Raw genomic sequence first — 14966 nt, forward strand, 5'->3', positions numbered from 1 at the left:
CCAGTTTCATTTTGAGGCAATGATTCTATCCACCCCATAACGGAATGATGAACGTTAGGTGAAAATGCCATTAAGATTAAATTTTTTGTTGTTTATCATACCCCTAGAAAGCAAAATATATTTATAATCTACTAGGTTTGACGTAGCCATGTCACAACGCGCCAAATATTACTGCATGCTCTTGAAGCGTCTGTTGCAACACGCCAGTACCGCTGTCTACATATTACCTATAGCAACAATCAACGTGAAGGCTAATCTACCCCGTCTTGCACCTTGTCGATATACATGATGGCTTATCATATGGAGGTTACGTGGTGCGTCCGCCCACCTGTCTTTCTTATCACTGACGAGCACACATATTTAATGGTGAAGCTAAAATCAAGAATTAGAGAGCATCATCTTCACGTTTCCATCATAACCGTTTAATTCCTACGTTTGATTTCAAACGATTGGGATACATTAAGATCTTCTCAGTAATAATTTTCAATTACATGACCAACATCAAGAACAGCCTGCCATAAAGATGATCGATATTCTAGATAGATAACGAATCAATAAATATACAATGAACGCACAGTTAAACAAGTTTCCGATGTTGGCCATCACTGACAACTACATTTTCAAGGTAAAATTGCTACTGAAAAACCAACAGCTATGGAGTTTAGAGATGGCTGGACGTAGATGGAGTTAGCATTGGATGTTACTTGCTTCAAAGGAAAACACGCAGTGTAGCTTCTAGAGGATAATTTGTCGGTAAAGTCAGCATTGAATGTGTCTAAACACGCATTGAAACCACTCCAGTCGAACATCTCTGCTACTGTGAAACTAATTCTGATCCTGGGCTTTGCAACAGAGGGCTTTACACTATACGAACTTATTCTGTACCCTGTAGGCTTGGCAAGGTGCCAGCTCATGCGATCCGTGAAGGTGCATCTGTACAACGGCGAGTTACGGGCATTTTACAACAGAAGCCTAAATCTGCACTCCATAGACAATCGTTACAAAGCATTGCACAGAAGTTTCTACACATAGCAGACTGTTTAAGGCTAAGAGCAATGGTTGGCCAGGCAGGTCGGCAGACGACACCGCACTTTGGCGGGAAATGAGGGGAGGGGAAGGGGAACCTACCCAGTGTGAGAAAACTGAGCAGCTAATTCTAGTTCGTGTTTTAAGTGTCTTGAATCGTCCGGATCCCGGACTGCAGGCGTGGCTCACTGCCCACTGTATTACAGCCTCAGCCGGGGCCTCTCTCGTGGTCAATGGTGCGTGGACGTCCACAGTACCACGGCTTGTTTCACGAATATCACCTCCCAAGCAGGAACACTACAACAACATAACTTCATTTTTACAAGGATTTGGAATCCTTCAATTTGGCAAGTGAGACGAAAAGTAACCACAGTTATGACGACGGGTTATGGAAGTGGCATCCGATCAATGTTATTCCATCCAAGAGCAGTTTCAGCAGCCGTTGAGATCAGCCATTTAAAGTAATTCACAAATCACATTTGCTTGTTGATTCTCACTCTATATCTGTACAGCCACGTGACGTCAGCCAGCACTGAACGTCACGTCACGTGATATCATATATCACATTTGCACGTGCAAACCACGTGGCATTAGGGAAAAATCCAATAACACAATATCACTGTATTACTATATCTTAGACTCCCCTTGGCTATTAGGCGATCCGTTCCCAATCTGAACCAAGGTTTGACCATGACTGTTGTAACGCACCATTGTTTCCGCTGGGGGTCTCAGACTGTCTTTGACAGCATGATCGGCACCATACTGCTCCACATAACTCTCGGAACGCATTCGAACGTTTATTCCACGACATCTACAACACAATATTTCCTTAAAGGGAGTCCTAAATTCACGGTTGAATCGAGCATATATAACAGGATTCAAGAAGGAATTCGCATAACCCAACCACATAAGCACTGAGGAGACCCATGGTGGTACCTTGTCAAATGATGCTCCGTATACCTTAAAACAGACGGCTTGCACTACAGCAAGTATGAAGAATGGGAGCCAACACGCCGTGAAACAACCCATGATAATACCCAGAGTTTTGGTAGCCTTACGCTCCTTCGAAGTGGACATACGTTGTTTTGATGGTATTATTGACTTGATTGTGAATCGACGACGTTTAATAGAGTTTCTCTTTAAAAGGTTTTCTTTCGTCGTATCATCCTCTGACGATAGTAAGTTCGAATCTTTGATTGAGCCATTGGGTAGAATGTGGCTGTCACCACTGTCCCTCGATGGCCGACCCACTTGGAACTCGGGTGGCCGGTCTATGTTGCCAATATGTGACCTTTGCTCGGCCTTTGCTATCCGAGATGACACTCGCCAGATTTTATAATAGACCACGATCATCACAGCTAGAGGCAAGTAAAAGGCACCCAGAGTTGCATAGATCTGATACCCTAGTTCGTTACTAATATAACAGTCAAAAGCACCCCTGTCGGCCTTCCAGCCGAAAATTGGGGGGATAGATATCAGAGCTGAGGCCACCCATACAACGGCTATCATTATTCCCATGCGTTTAGGCGTCCGTTTCATGGCATACTGTAGTGGTCTGGTGATGACGAAATAACGATCCACGCTGATCATACAGAGATTAAGTATAGATGCAGTGCACAGGAGCACGTCTAGGGATGTCCACATGTCACAAACAGCTTCTCCGAGACGCCATTTCGTTCGAATCTCCGTGTACAGCGAGAGTGGCATTACGAGGATGGCAACCAAAAGGTCCGCCGTCGCAAGGGACACAATCAGAAGGTTGGAGGGTGTTTGCAGGCGCTTCACAATCCCCACCGCGATGCACACGAGAGAGTTGCCTATCACTGTGCCGACGATCATGCAGCTCAAGATGAGGGAGATGAGAACTTGCAGCCACACCTCGTAACTGGACTCCTTGTTCAGGGGCTGTGAGGTCGTATTCGTGATGTTGTCCACACTTGACGTTGAAGTGCTGTCGTTGTAGTCGACTGTGGGAGAACCCAACGTGGACGCCATATCACTCACGACCCACGTGCGGGATGGGTACATGCACGATCCAGAAATTCCATAAGTAAAATAATATCAAGCACAGAACTTTGTAAGAATGAATCCGAAGTAACAAAACACACTTTATCCCAAGAATTCCAAACACCTTGTGATAGAGGAAACAGTCGAGTCAGTGGTGAAGGCTGACAACATGGGCGCGAGGTGTTACTGGAGTTGAAACACTTTTATCACAGCACTAGCTTCCCGTCACAGTTTCCACTTTCTCAAATCTGTCAAAGGTGACAGTTGAATCAGTCGTGGTGGTGTTGGTGTAGAGGCTGCGGTAGCTGAGAGAGACGTCACTAACTCCAACGAGCCCCCGTCCCTCCCGGCCTGTCTGCCCACAGGCTCACCACCAGTTACTACCGTGTGTTCATCGGAGACTCCAGGAATCGATAGAACTGTAGCCTGTTCAATACTCCGACGTCTACCTCCATCCTTCGCTCTCTCTGGTACTCCAAGCAGGCGGACTGGCTTCCACGCTTGCAGGTATCACAACACAATTCCAGATTCTCCAACTGACCAAGTCACAACTCAAGGGTCGCCTGTATCAATGGTTTCCAGGCCAACATGCTGTCCAGAGTGCCACCCTAGCGTATGTCACATCCTACACTCCAAGAAGCACTCGCGAAGCAAACCACTCAGCATGGACACTGTAACAACTTGAGTCGTGGAACGATACTATGACTTAACCCGGCGCTCATGTACCAACAGGTATATCTGCACAAGCGATCTAATGAAGGTATTCATATCAAAATCCTTGTTTTGTCAGCCAGTTCATAGATTAGCAGTGCCGAGGAGTGGATAGAAAGCGGGTTAACCGGCTAACTCTCACCGGAGCTTATATCCCAGATTAGGGTAGAGGCTACTTGTTACACAATCTAACTTGCTTATTTTCATCCGTGTTGAGTAAGTCCTGTGTGGAGGTTCATCTCGGTCGATTATGTTTCTGCGCCCGTTTCAACACTAGGTGATGTTCCAGGTTGTAGTGGAAGTGCACACCGTTCACAGTATAAAATATCCACTACCTTACAGCAGAGTTTCGTTTTAGCACCAATTTGGTTTCTGTATTATCCCGATTTCACCAGGCCGCTACCAGGTCACTGAAAAAGAAAAATGAAAGCGTTAACTCAGTTTCACAGTGTGACTGTACTTATAAGTCGAGGTCTCGGACCGGTCAGTAAGCTATGAATGCAAGTACAACACTGACCCTCCGTGATTATACCAGTAATTGAGTAAATGTCCAGTCTTCCCTATACTAATTCACAGTGTGGCCACATTCAGACGTATCCGCTTAGGTAGTGAAATATTCTGTTCTTTAACCTTCAAGTGGGCAGGGTGATAAACACCTTTCTACAGTCAGGCTGGGGGTGGAGGTATTGAAGCGGCGGTGACGGTGTGTCATTGAGGTATAGCAATATTACACTAGTGTACGGGGATTCGTTACCGGGGAGGCACAAGTTTCAAAGCAAAGACTGTGAATCTCATGGCTAGCTGTATTGTTTACTGGGACGCTCTTCTGTTAAACTGTTCCCCAATGCACACGCTGAGGCCATACCGGCATTTCGTTCTTGCGGCCAACAAGTTAACGCTCGTAGGGTAGAAAAAAACCCACTTTATTCCACAACATCGACATTTGAAAGTCATGAGAGTTAGTCGGTTAGAAGCGTTCATACCCATTTTATATGATGTGTTTCACATTTTACACTCCCGACTTACAAAGCCTGAAATGTACGTATATAAACACATTTCATAGTGCCTAATAGATTACAACTCTGATATTCATACGTATCGTTTGAACAAATATAAGATGTAGCTTTTTAATCTCACACATGGTGAGCAGATGCCAAAATAGGTAATTAAATCAAAACCAACATAAAGGACGTTTTAGTACAGTATTGATCACAGATAGATGTTAGCAGTGCGATAATGAGTGTACGATCCCTCTGTATATAGATTTTAAAACTCCACAACCACATTCCTGATTGTGGTGTTTTCTAACCGTCCTATTAAGGGGATTAAGGGCCTGGAAATTGGATCTTGTGATGGACGGTACTGAAGACCAATGACTATTGGTAAAATGTCAAAGGCATTGTTTGAATTTGCAATTTCTTGGGATAATGTTTTTTCTGTTATTTTTCCGTGTTATAGGTCGTGTGTATATTTTGTGTTTACACTGAGACCTAGTCTGTCATACAGACCCTGAAATATATCCAAGAAACCCCATGCAAGTCTAGAATATGTGGCAAGTATAGAGTCTCAGGGCTCTTCTTTATTATATTTCATTATGAACTGTTTTATCTATGAAATATGTTGATTTCAGAGACTATTTGTTAGTCTAATGAGACCAAACCCAATTTGTTTCAACACATATGTGACATCTATTATAACACTATAAAAAACAAAAGTACTGCATTTTTATTTCATGGTTCACCGTATATAGAGCCAAAACAGTAACAACGTTCTTTTACCTGTAACATTCGTATCAGCAGAGTGATGTCATCCTTACCTGGTGATGCCAATGAAATATATTAGGAAACGCTGACAGGACTGCGTTATGTGTTAAATTTAAAAATATAAATATACTTTTTACATACTTGAATTAAAATCAAAACACACGCACATTTACACACGCACGTATGCACGCACGCACGCACGCACGCACGCACACGGAAAGCTGCCTGGCTAGTTCAGTGAAAGTTTTGTATATCTGTAGTGTAAAGGATATTTTTAACACTATAAAAGACGATGCCAGCGAAATTAAAGTATGATGAAATATTCTCCACATAATGCCTAGCCATAACGCCCTGCACGAATGTATTGATTTTGTGATTCTAAAAACATTAAATCGGACCGCGTTTCTTAAGATTCTTGACATTCAAGAAGGAAGTTTAAGGATACTGAATAACTGAAACATAGTTAGGTACATAAGTGAGTGAGTGGGGCTAGTTTTACGCCGCTTTCAGCAATAGTCCAGCAATATCACGGCGAGGGACACCACAAATGGGCTTCACACATTGTACCCCTGTGGGGAATCGAACCCGGGTCTTCGGCGTGACGAGCGAACGCTTGAACCACTAGGCTACCCCACCGCCCCTAGGTACATAAGACTATTGAGATTTTGAAACTATTCTGTACATGCGTTCGCCTGAAACAGATATGATGCCTACAAATATTCAGCTGATGCAAGCCGTTATTTACAATGACGATAAAAATACATTCAAAGATTATTCTAGGATTCAGTAGTGAGTATTATTTCAGTGAGTATTGTTTTGTGCCGCATTTAGCAATATTGAAGCAATGTCAACGGAAGGAGGAGGACACCAGAGATGGGCTTCACACATTGTACCCACGTGGGAGTCAAATCCGGGTCTTCGGCGTGACGAGTGAACGCTTTGAACATAAGGCAACCCCCACCATCCCCAATTTAGGATTAAATAAAATATGACAATTAAAATATATTAAAATAACTAATATATTAAAATAAATATAATATGATCAAAGTGGACCAAGGGAGTGGAGAATGGGAAAACTCTGCTCTTAAAATACAGATGGACCAAAGTGAGAAATTACATAATGTCCCAAAAATGGTTACAAAACAAGCGATGTTCGGACCGCTGCTGACCACGGCCCAAGTCTACCTGAAGGTCCGTGTAATCTGCAGTACTGGTCAGCGTGTGATAGGCCTCAAGTGCTATGGATAGAGTTTCCTACTAATAGGCCCACTAATTGTGTGAGATTGGCTGTAATAGTTTAAATGGAGTTATTGTGTATTTCCCCCTACTCTACCCATGCACCTATCAGGGTATGACCCGGGCTTGTAATCTCGCCCTGGCCGGGAGGCATCGCTCATTGGCCAGGCCCTGTAGTGAGCTGCATCTTCACAACGCGCCATGCCTGTCGACGATACGCCTCCACTACGCAAGATTCCTATTGCAGGCTTTGCGGCGAAAAGTGCAGGAATCGATTGAAGAAAGGAACACGATGAATTCGTCGATATGTTTTATCCGTAGCATTAAAATCAATATATTGAAGAAGGTGACCACGTGATTTCCCAGGGATCAATGCGGTAGTTTGATACCGGAAAAGGATGCTTAGAGTTGAAATAGTTATTAAGGTTGATGGTAAGACATGGCACACCGATTTCAGACAAGATGAATTCGTAATTATTAAAATGATGAGCTTAGTTCATGTCTTGTACTATTTCCATGGGCGTCTAGACGAGTGACATCCCACTGCAGTAAAAGAATGCCCTTATACATCGATTAGCCTCACAAAACGGTCGAATGGAATTGGATTTTAACATAACCAGTTAGAGGCGAAACTCTACGAGGCTTGGTTTTTTCAAGGCCAGGAAATTATATTGCTGCTACATATGCCGACATTGCATTGATTTATTCTTTGCTTAATACGTAACTTTTGAAACAAGTTATGGGACAACCTTGGTTGGTTTTACAATTATTTCCTTTCCATCTATTTCAATCTGTTGCTGCAAGATTTGTTATGTTACATATAACCTAAACATGGTACCATGGTAAATAAACACCGTTAGTAAACAAGTACAGATATAGGTTCAGAGGCCACTGAAGTACATTTGCTACAGAAAATTACTAATTTGATAGAAATTAAAAAAATAATGTTATTGACGATAAAGGTTATTGCACTTAAATGAAAGCCGTTAGTGCAAGACACTTATTTCATTAATTGGTGCAATCTAACACTTCCAATTATTGTCTAATTGCCGTTTGATGGGAGAATCTGATAACAGTACGCACTTTGTAGCCATAATATTGAGCACCGAAGTCCCGGGTGAGTTTAGTTAGATGGTAAATGGTTGTACTCGGGCATGTATCAGGGTTCTCGTATTGCACGGTGTTAACACATAGCGAACTCTGTAACCTTGGCCATGGAAGCACAGCCTCCCAGGTCAGGAGGTATCTTCCCCTCCCTCAACTACAAACACAGAGATACATAATCCTTCCGCTGGGAAATAGTCCTAAACACTTCACCATACGGACCATGAGCTTGTGTTGGTGTGTATAAATAAAAACACTTCTTCTAGTGAAGTCTAAAATGGTTCTGTGTGCAACCATAAATATTTTTGGAAACGTTTAAGAGAGTATACTGTTGAAGTACAACGATAGCGTACGTTGTCTTTCTTGCTGTCCCGGGGCGATGGGGTAGCCTAATGGTTAAAGCGTTGGCTCGTCACGCCGAAGACCCGGGTTCGAATCCCCCACATGGGCACAATGTGTGAAGCACATTTCTGGTGTCCCCCGCCGTGATGTTGCTGGAATATTGCTAAAAGCGGCGTAAAACCAAACTCAGTCAGTCAGTCAGTCTTGCTGTCCCCGTAAACTGGATATCTTACGTACCTCTGATTTACGCATTACCTACATGTACGGGGAAGTAGGTTGGTTGGTTGGTTGGTTGGTTGGTTGGTTGGTTGGTTGGTTATTTAACGCCGCACTCAGCAATATTCCAGCTATATGGCGGCCGTCAGTAAATAATCGAGCCTGTACAAGACAATCAAGTGATCAACAGCATGAGCATCGATCTATGCAATTGGGATACGATAACATGTGTCAAACATGTGCCTCTTACGACAAGCATGGGTTATTGAAGACAAATTCTAATCCGGATGTTCACGGGTTCGGGGAAGGAGGTCAAGGGTGTAGGGTAGATTAACGCATGTAGTCTCGGAATACATACCATTTGGTTAGTGACAAATAACCCATTGGAATTGGAAAGGAGCCCCAGTCAGATGGGAAATTCAGAACCTGACGGAATATAGACTTGCTTCATGGCTTTAGCATTGCAGGGAGGACAAGGCAGTAAGGAAAATAATGTGGTCCAGGACTGTGAGACAGACTAGGTGTAGAGTAGCATAGTGGTTCGAGTGTTCGCTCGTCAAAAGGTAAACCCTGGGTTACAAACACGAGCACCTCGGGCTCACACAGTATACTGACAAGCTGATCAGTCCGTGTTTTATGCCAGTAATAGCGCAATGCAGGGTAACAAGAAGTACTCTCTTTTGGTGAGACCAGACTTGGGATCGAACCATCGACCTTCGGCTTCCTGGAGAGACTGAAGGATGGACTGAACCTTACTTTTCATAATACGCTGGCAGGCCTATAATTGCCTCATATTCTAAGAAATGTAAACGACCTCGAGGAATATAGTAGAAAATTACTCTTGCCATTTACATAGCATTTAAAGACAACTTGGTGATCTGTAATATCTGAAAGTGGTCAGACAGGGAACTAATAACTCAGTTTTATTCACATTATTGAGAGACGTAACCAGAGATTGACTGATGCAGTACTTAATATACATGTACTTCAGCCAATATATCAGACATCATGTAGGACGGAACGGTGGGAAGGGCGAGGTCGGTAACAAGATCGCAGGCGATGCTTCCAAAATTGGTCACAGGCGACAGGTATAAACTAAGGCAGGCACAATATCCCAAAGAGGCCAAAGACGACATATTTCGGTCGACGACAGGAAATGTGACGAGAGCCATATATCTAAATGGGTTTTAGACGAAATATCCGAAATTGATTGCAGACGATTTATCCAAAGTTGGTCGCAGACGACATTTATGAAAGTAGGAAAAGTGAGAAAGTGCAGTTGCCATAGCCCACAGCATGCAAGATGTCGTCGTAGGAGTGGATGTAATCGAGGATGGCGCTGTAGCCGAGGGAGTGGGTGTGTGATCTATTGGCCAGACGGAGGTGAGTGGAGAGTATTAGCTGATAACAACGGATTTGGGGATGGGAAGAGGTGGGCAAGACTCACTATGGCGATGAGGTATTCCCATGCAATGGCTTCACGGATGGGAAGGCGTTCCTTGCAAGTAAACCCATCGCCGGCAGCTCTAGTGATAGACTGAGATATATGTGTCTACCGCGGCATGAACTGAAGATAAAAACTGTTTTGTTTCTCGTCTGCGTCAAGGCCTACCAAATAATGTTTTCCTTGAAGAGAAGATAAAGGTGCGTGACCTTTTGATAAAAAAACAAAAGTAAGCATGCAATAGATATCTATGAAGCTTCACGTTTCAGGGAATAAAGGAAGTTGTCACGGATTGCAACATCGGGCAATGTCGGTAAAAATTGTTTTACGCCGCTTTTAGCACTATTCATTCATAACATGGATGGCGATATCAGCCTACAGTAGGCGATATCAGCCTACAGTAGGGGGGTCGATGGTGGGAATAGATCCACGACCTCAGTCGTGATGAGGAGCCAAGGTACTTCGGCTCCGCCACCTTTCCTCCGTCATGTATATTTAGGGTTCTGTGTTAAAACATAAAAGAGTGTTGCATTGACTGGATAGTGAGTGAGTGAGTATAGTTTTATGCCGTTTTTAGCACTATTCAAGCATTATCACGGTGGGGACACCAGAAATGGGCTTCACACATTGTGGGGAATCGAACCCGGGTCTTCGACGTGACGAGCGAACGCTTGAACCACTTGGCTGCCCCACCGCCCCAATGACTGGACACGTCTGTCAGATCAGTTAAAGGAAAATTGATAGTTCGTTTCCTCTTTCGAGGTCAAAATTGAATTGTTGGTGTACGAGTGTGGCTGTCGTGGACCTACGTGTCAGGCGATGACACCGAGCGTTTGGTTTGAAGGATTGATGCGTTTGAGGAGGATGACAAATACTCAACTAGAGGACCTGTCCACTGACATCGATTTTATCCGAAAGTAGACAGTACTCTGACGTTTGAACCAATCAAACAAAAGATGATACGCTATAAATAGCCCATCATGGCGGGCATTGAAGAATGGGCAATACACAGATCCGTACCCCTTCCCCTGTCTGTGTTGACAGTGGACAATGGTCAGCGTTGCTGGACAGTCACTCTGAGTGATTTGGGTATAGAAGCAAGTGTCTACATGGTTATCAACAACTGTTCCTTTTGGGGTCGTCATATGAGCGAAATATTCTCAAGCACGACGTTAAACCCAATTTCACCTCACCTCACCTCCTTTTGGGGTCTCAGGAGGTTGCGCGCTAGAAGCCCTTGTTATCGTACAAACATCAAATACCCCCTTGGGGGCAGTCTACCCATGGTGGCACCTATACTACATGCTTACGTTCAATAAACTGACAGACACGACCGTCTTGTGTTTCCTTGTGAGATCTCGGTAGTGGTCACGTGCTCGCGTCAAGGTCAAGCTTCAGGTCAGCTTTGTTTCACTTATACCACGGACGAGAGGGTTTGGTTCACGTGCTGTTTGAGGAAACGAACCTAGAAGCAGTAAACCTCTCTACCATTACGCTTAAAAGTCTTCATCGGGAAGTAATGTTTTGTATACCACATCCACGTTTTCACGAAGACCACGTTTTGATAGCGATCCACGAAAAACATGGTCATGATAAAATCGGAATGGTACGATAGAATATGTCTTTATTAGGTGTCATATTAATATCAGTGTTTAAAACTCCCAAAATTCCAAGCCAGACAGCCGGACTGGTAACTTTAAAATATTACCAGTCCGGATACAAACTTGCCTGTCCGGTTTTCAACAATGAAAAAAAATCAGGTTTCTGAATACTTTACTGTTTGTAGGCATCGCAATAAAGAACATAGCACTAACAGGCAATGCAAAGAGTTTAGGTAAACTGAAAGTACGTGTATTGTGATTGGTTATTGTAAAATGAACCGTCCAATCGTAAATAGGTTAACCTAATTATTATAATACCTTAAACACCTCAAACTGACGACAAGAGAACTGATATTATGAATTATTTACTATTAAGGGTAAAAAACATCTACCAGACCACCGGACAGGCTACTTTTGAAATCTGACCGTCCGTTCCGGACAGTCCGTTTTAAGCGCTGTTAATATGAAAGGATTCTCTCGCTTTTATTCAAAGAAATTGTATGCGACATTAACACTTCCAATGACATAGGTACATATCATCAGCATCCACGTCAATGGAAAGATGCTTCACCACCTTATAAACTGGAAACGGTGAGGCAGTCTTGCCGTGCAATGCACTCATGCTTATCGCTTAAGACTCCGAATAAAGAATGCAACATGTGACGCCCATTCTTGGTGTTCTCAAAGTATGGTTTGAATGTCGCGGCGTAAAATAATACTCAGACACGTACGTATGACAAGCAGTCAGCGATGTCGAAGCCATACCCATGGGTTATCTACAGGATCAAATCTGGGGCAAACATAACATGACGTTTGAAACAGACACACGTCCCTATACCCTCGTGGACGATCAAACACAACTTTCGATCTAATTACAACGTAAACATTTATAACAGGTGCCGCAATCGCCACCATACTTCCTTAATAAAGTCTATGTACCAAATGTATCCCTTCAGATAAGTACAATGAGGTCTAGCCACTAATTTTACACTTTAACATGTCCAGATCATGAACGTCCCAAGGCTTCAAATATAGTGTCAGAGAAAGGTCCTCAGGTATATAAATAACGGTAAAGTATTGCAGTGCCTGGAATTAGCTATTCTCGGTAACAGTATCTGCCATGCTACGAGCGCGATACCGTGTGTAAAAGCTAAACGAAATTGAAAAGTATTTGGTCTTCAAAATTCAAATTTAAGATAAAAATGATAAGTGTTAGGTATTTAAAAAGAGGATTTATCTGCAATCAATCTGGGAATGAAAATGTAATTTCTGATTGACAAATGACAATTTTTTTAAAACAATCGGCTAAATGAAAGTTTATGGGAGTCACCCTCACGGCAATGTTGTGAAGCTATTACTCCAAGGAATTAACGGTATATGTTAAAATACCAAAAACACCCAATAGAAACGCAATGCCTGTTAAAATAGATGTTCACGTAATACTTGACGTCATTAGCCGGATATTCCATGCCAATTTGCATCAATGTTCGACTGGTTTTACACAACACTATGGTGGATATTCCAAACAAGATCAAAGACAAAACAACTAATTTGCTTCATTTCTGTTTTAAAACCACAAAACTTGCCAATAAACGTGTAATTATTTTAACCCTTCCTTTTGAATTGTTTTTGTGTATTTACTGAAACAATTATCAATTAGTAGAGAGCATTAAGATAAAGTGAGTGAGTGAGTTGGGTTTTACGCCGCTTTTAGCAATATCACGGTGGGGGACACCATTGTGGACTTAACACATTGTACCCATGTGGGGAATCGAACCCGGGTCTTCGGTGTAACGAGCAACGCTTGAACCACTAGGCTACCCCACCGGCCCCATTGAGATAATGACAATCAAGGATACTGCAACACATTTCGGTCGCATGCGGACACGACACATATGGATGCCTCAAGGAGTGACCATCCTGTTACTGAGAACCGTAGCATGTGTTCCACATAATATGTTGGCGATTCTAAGGTCATACGTTACATACCAATGCGGTTGCCTCAGTAATTAGCCCTGCTTTTCGCTGACATTGTAAGGGTAGATTTTATGGGAGATTCCTTGACTGTTGCTCCCATCAAATGATACACAGGAATCCAACCAACCGAACAACAGATTAATGTATACCCACTTAACGTGCCAACGCTACCTCCATGTCGCGTGGAGTAATCTCACTCAAGGGACATCACTCGGCCTTGACCTTGACATCGTCTGTATCCCACAGCTTGGTGACTTGCGACTTTCGTTGGAATCCACACACAATTATCTCCTAATCTTAAAATGTTCTTTCAGAAATGTCTATTTTGGGACGTAGGTGACATTTGCTTATCGTTTTCATTTCCTACACGTATGCACGCGGGTTCACACTTTTTACCCTCGGCGGTTCAAGGACAGCATGACTCGGTACACCGTGATTGTCCTAAATTCGTAAAAAGTCAAAATGACAGGACAGGCTGGCCGTGTGTCTTCATGATATGCAAGTTGCCTTAAATATAGAGTTGAATGTTGCCGGTACTGGTGTAAAACAACATGCGCTCAGCCACTGACGGACCCTCATAGACTATCTCACTCACAAACTCACATCGCCTTAAAATGTGTAACACAGGCCTACCAACTAATATCTACACGCTCACATATAGTCAATCCGTGAAGATTCGGGTAAGAATTGATCTTCAGTAACCCATGCTTGGTGACTAACGGCAACGGCTGGTCAGGCTTGCTGACTTGGTTGACACATATCGTATCCCAATTGCGTCGATTGATGCTCATGCTGTTGAGGGGCGGTGGGGCAGCCTAGTGGTTAAAGCGTTGGCTCGTCACGCCGAAGACCCGGGTTCGATTCCCCACATGGGCACAATGTGTGAAGCCCATTTCTGGTGTCCCCCGCCGTGATATTGCTGGAATATTGCTAAAAGCGGCGTAAAACTAAACTCAGTCAGTCAGTCAGTCAGTCAGTCATGCTGTTGATCACAGACCACAGTTATATAGCTGGAATATTACTGAGTGCGGCGTAAAACAACAACCCCTCCCCCCAAAAAAACCCCAATCAAATAACAAAATCCAAAAAACATCAACGCATAGTTCGCAACGAATGGCTCCGAACTTGTTAATGGGGCATAAAACAATATTCACTCACTATCATACAGGTGAGGAATTCTCACAGACACAGGTCATCTGGCTATGGTTAAATAGGTAGCTAGTTTTGCTTTTGCAGATCTTCCGGGTTCAAATTCTAACATGGTGCAAAGTGTCAAACGCATTCCTCCCGTCCCCCGCAGAGGTTTTAGATGAATATTGCTTAAAGAGGTGTAAAACCCTACTCACTGCTATACACAGAAGAACAAGTACAAACACTTAACATAATGGGCGGTGACATTCAAACATTGCAAGGGAATATCGGGAATAGTTTTATTCTAAAGGCGTTGATGTCATCTTCCCACACTCGACCTCTTTAACTACTGCTGATAAGTACTAGAAGCGAAATCTGGCGCTGATTCCAAGGCGTGATTGTGAATAA

General features: G+C 43.2%; 1 protein-coding gene across 6 annotated transcripts in view; it reads right to left on the reverse strand.

The window, feature by feature from the left end:
• Nucleotides 1–406: 406 nt before the first annotated feature.
• LOC124267557 (5-hydroxytryptamine receptor 1F-like) overlaps nucleotides 407–14966 on the reverse strand; it is a 205730-nt gene continuing 191170 nt past the window's right edge. For all 6 annotated transcript variants that reach the window (XM_046702500.1, XM_046702498.1, XM_046702502.1 and 3 more), the window contains one exon: nucleotides 407–4154. In XM_046702500.1, coding sequence (XP_046558456.1) covers nucleotides 1654–3054 — 1401 coding nt within the window. In that variant the 5' untranslated portion in view covers nucleotides 3055–4154 and the 3' untranslated portion in view covers nucleotides 407–1653. The remainder of the gene's footprint in view (nucleotides 4155–14966) is intronic.

This window comes from Haliotis rubra, unplaced genomic scaffold (genome assembly GCF_003918875.1).
Source record: "Haliotis rubra isolate DU_JTF1 unplaced genomic scaffold, ASM391887v1 Scf132, whole genome shotgun sequence".
NCBI classification, from domain to species: Eukaryota; Metazoa; Mollusca; class Gastropoda; order Lepetellida; family Haliotidae; genus Haliotis; species Haliotis rubra.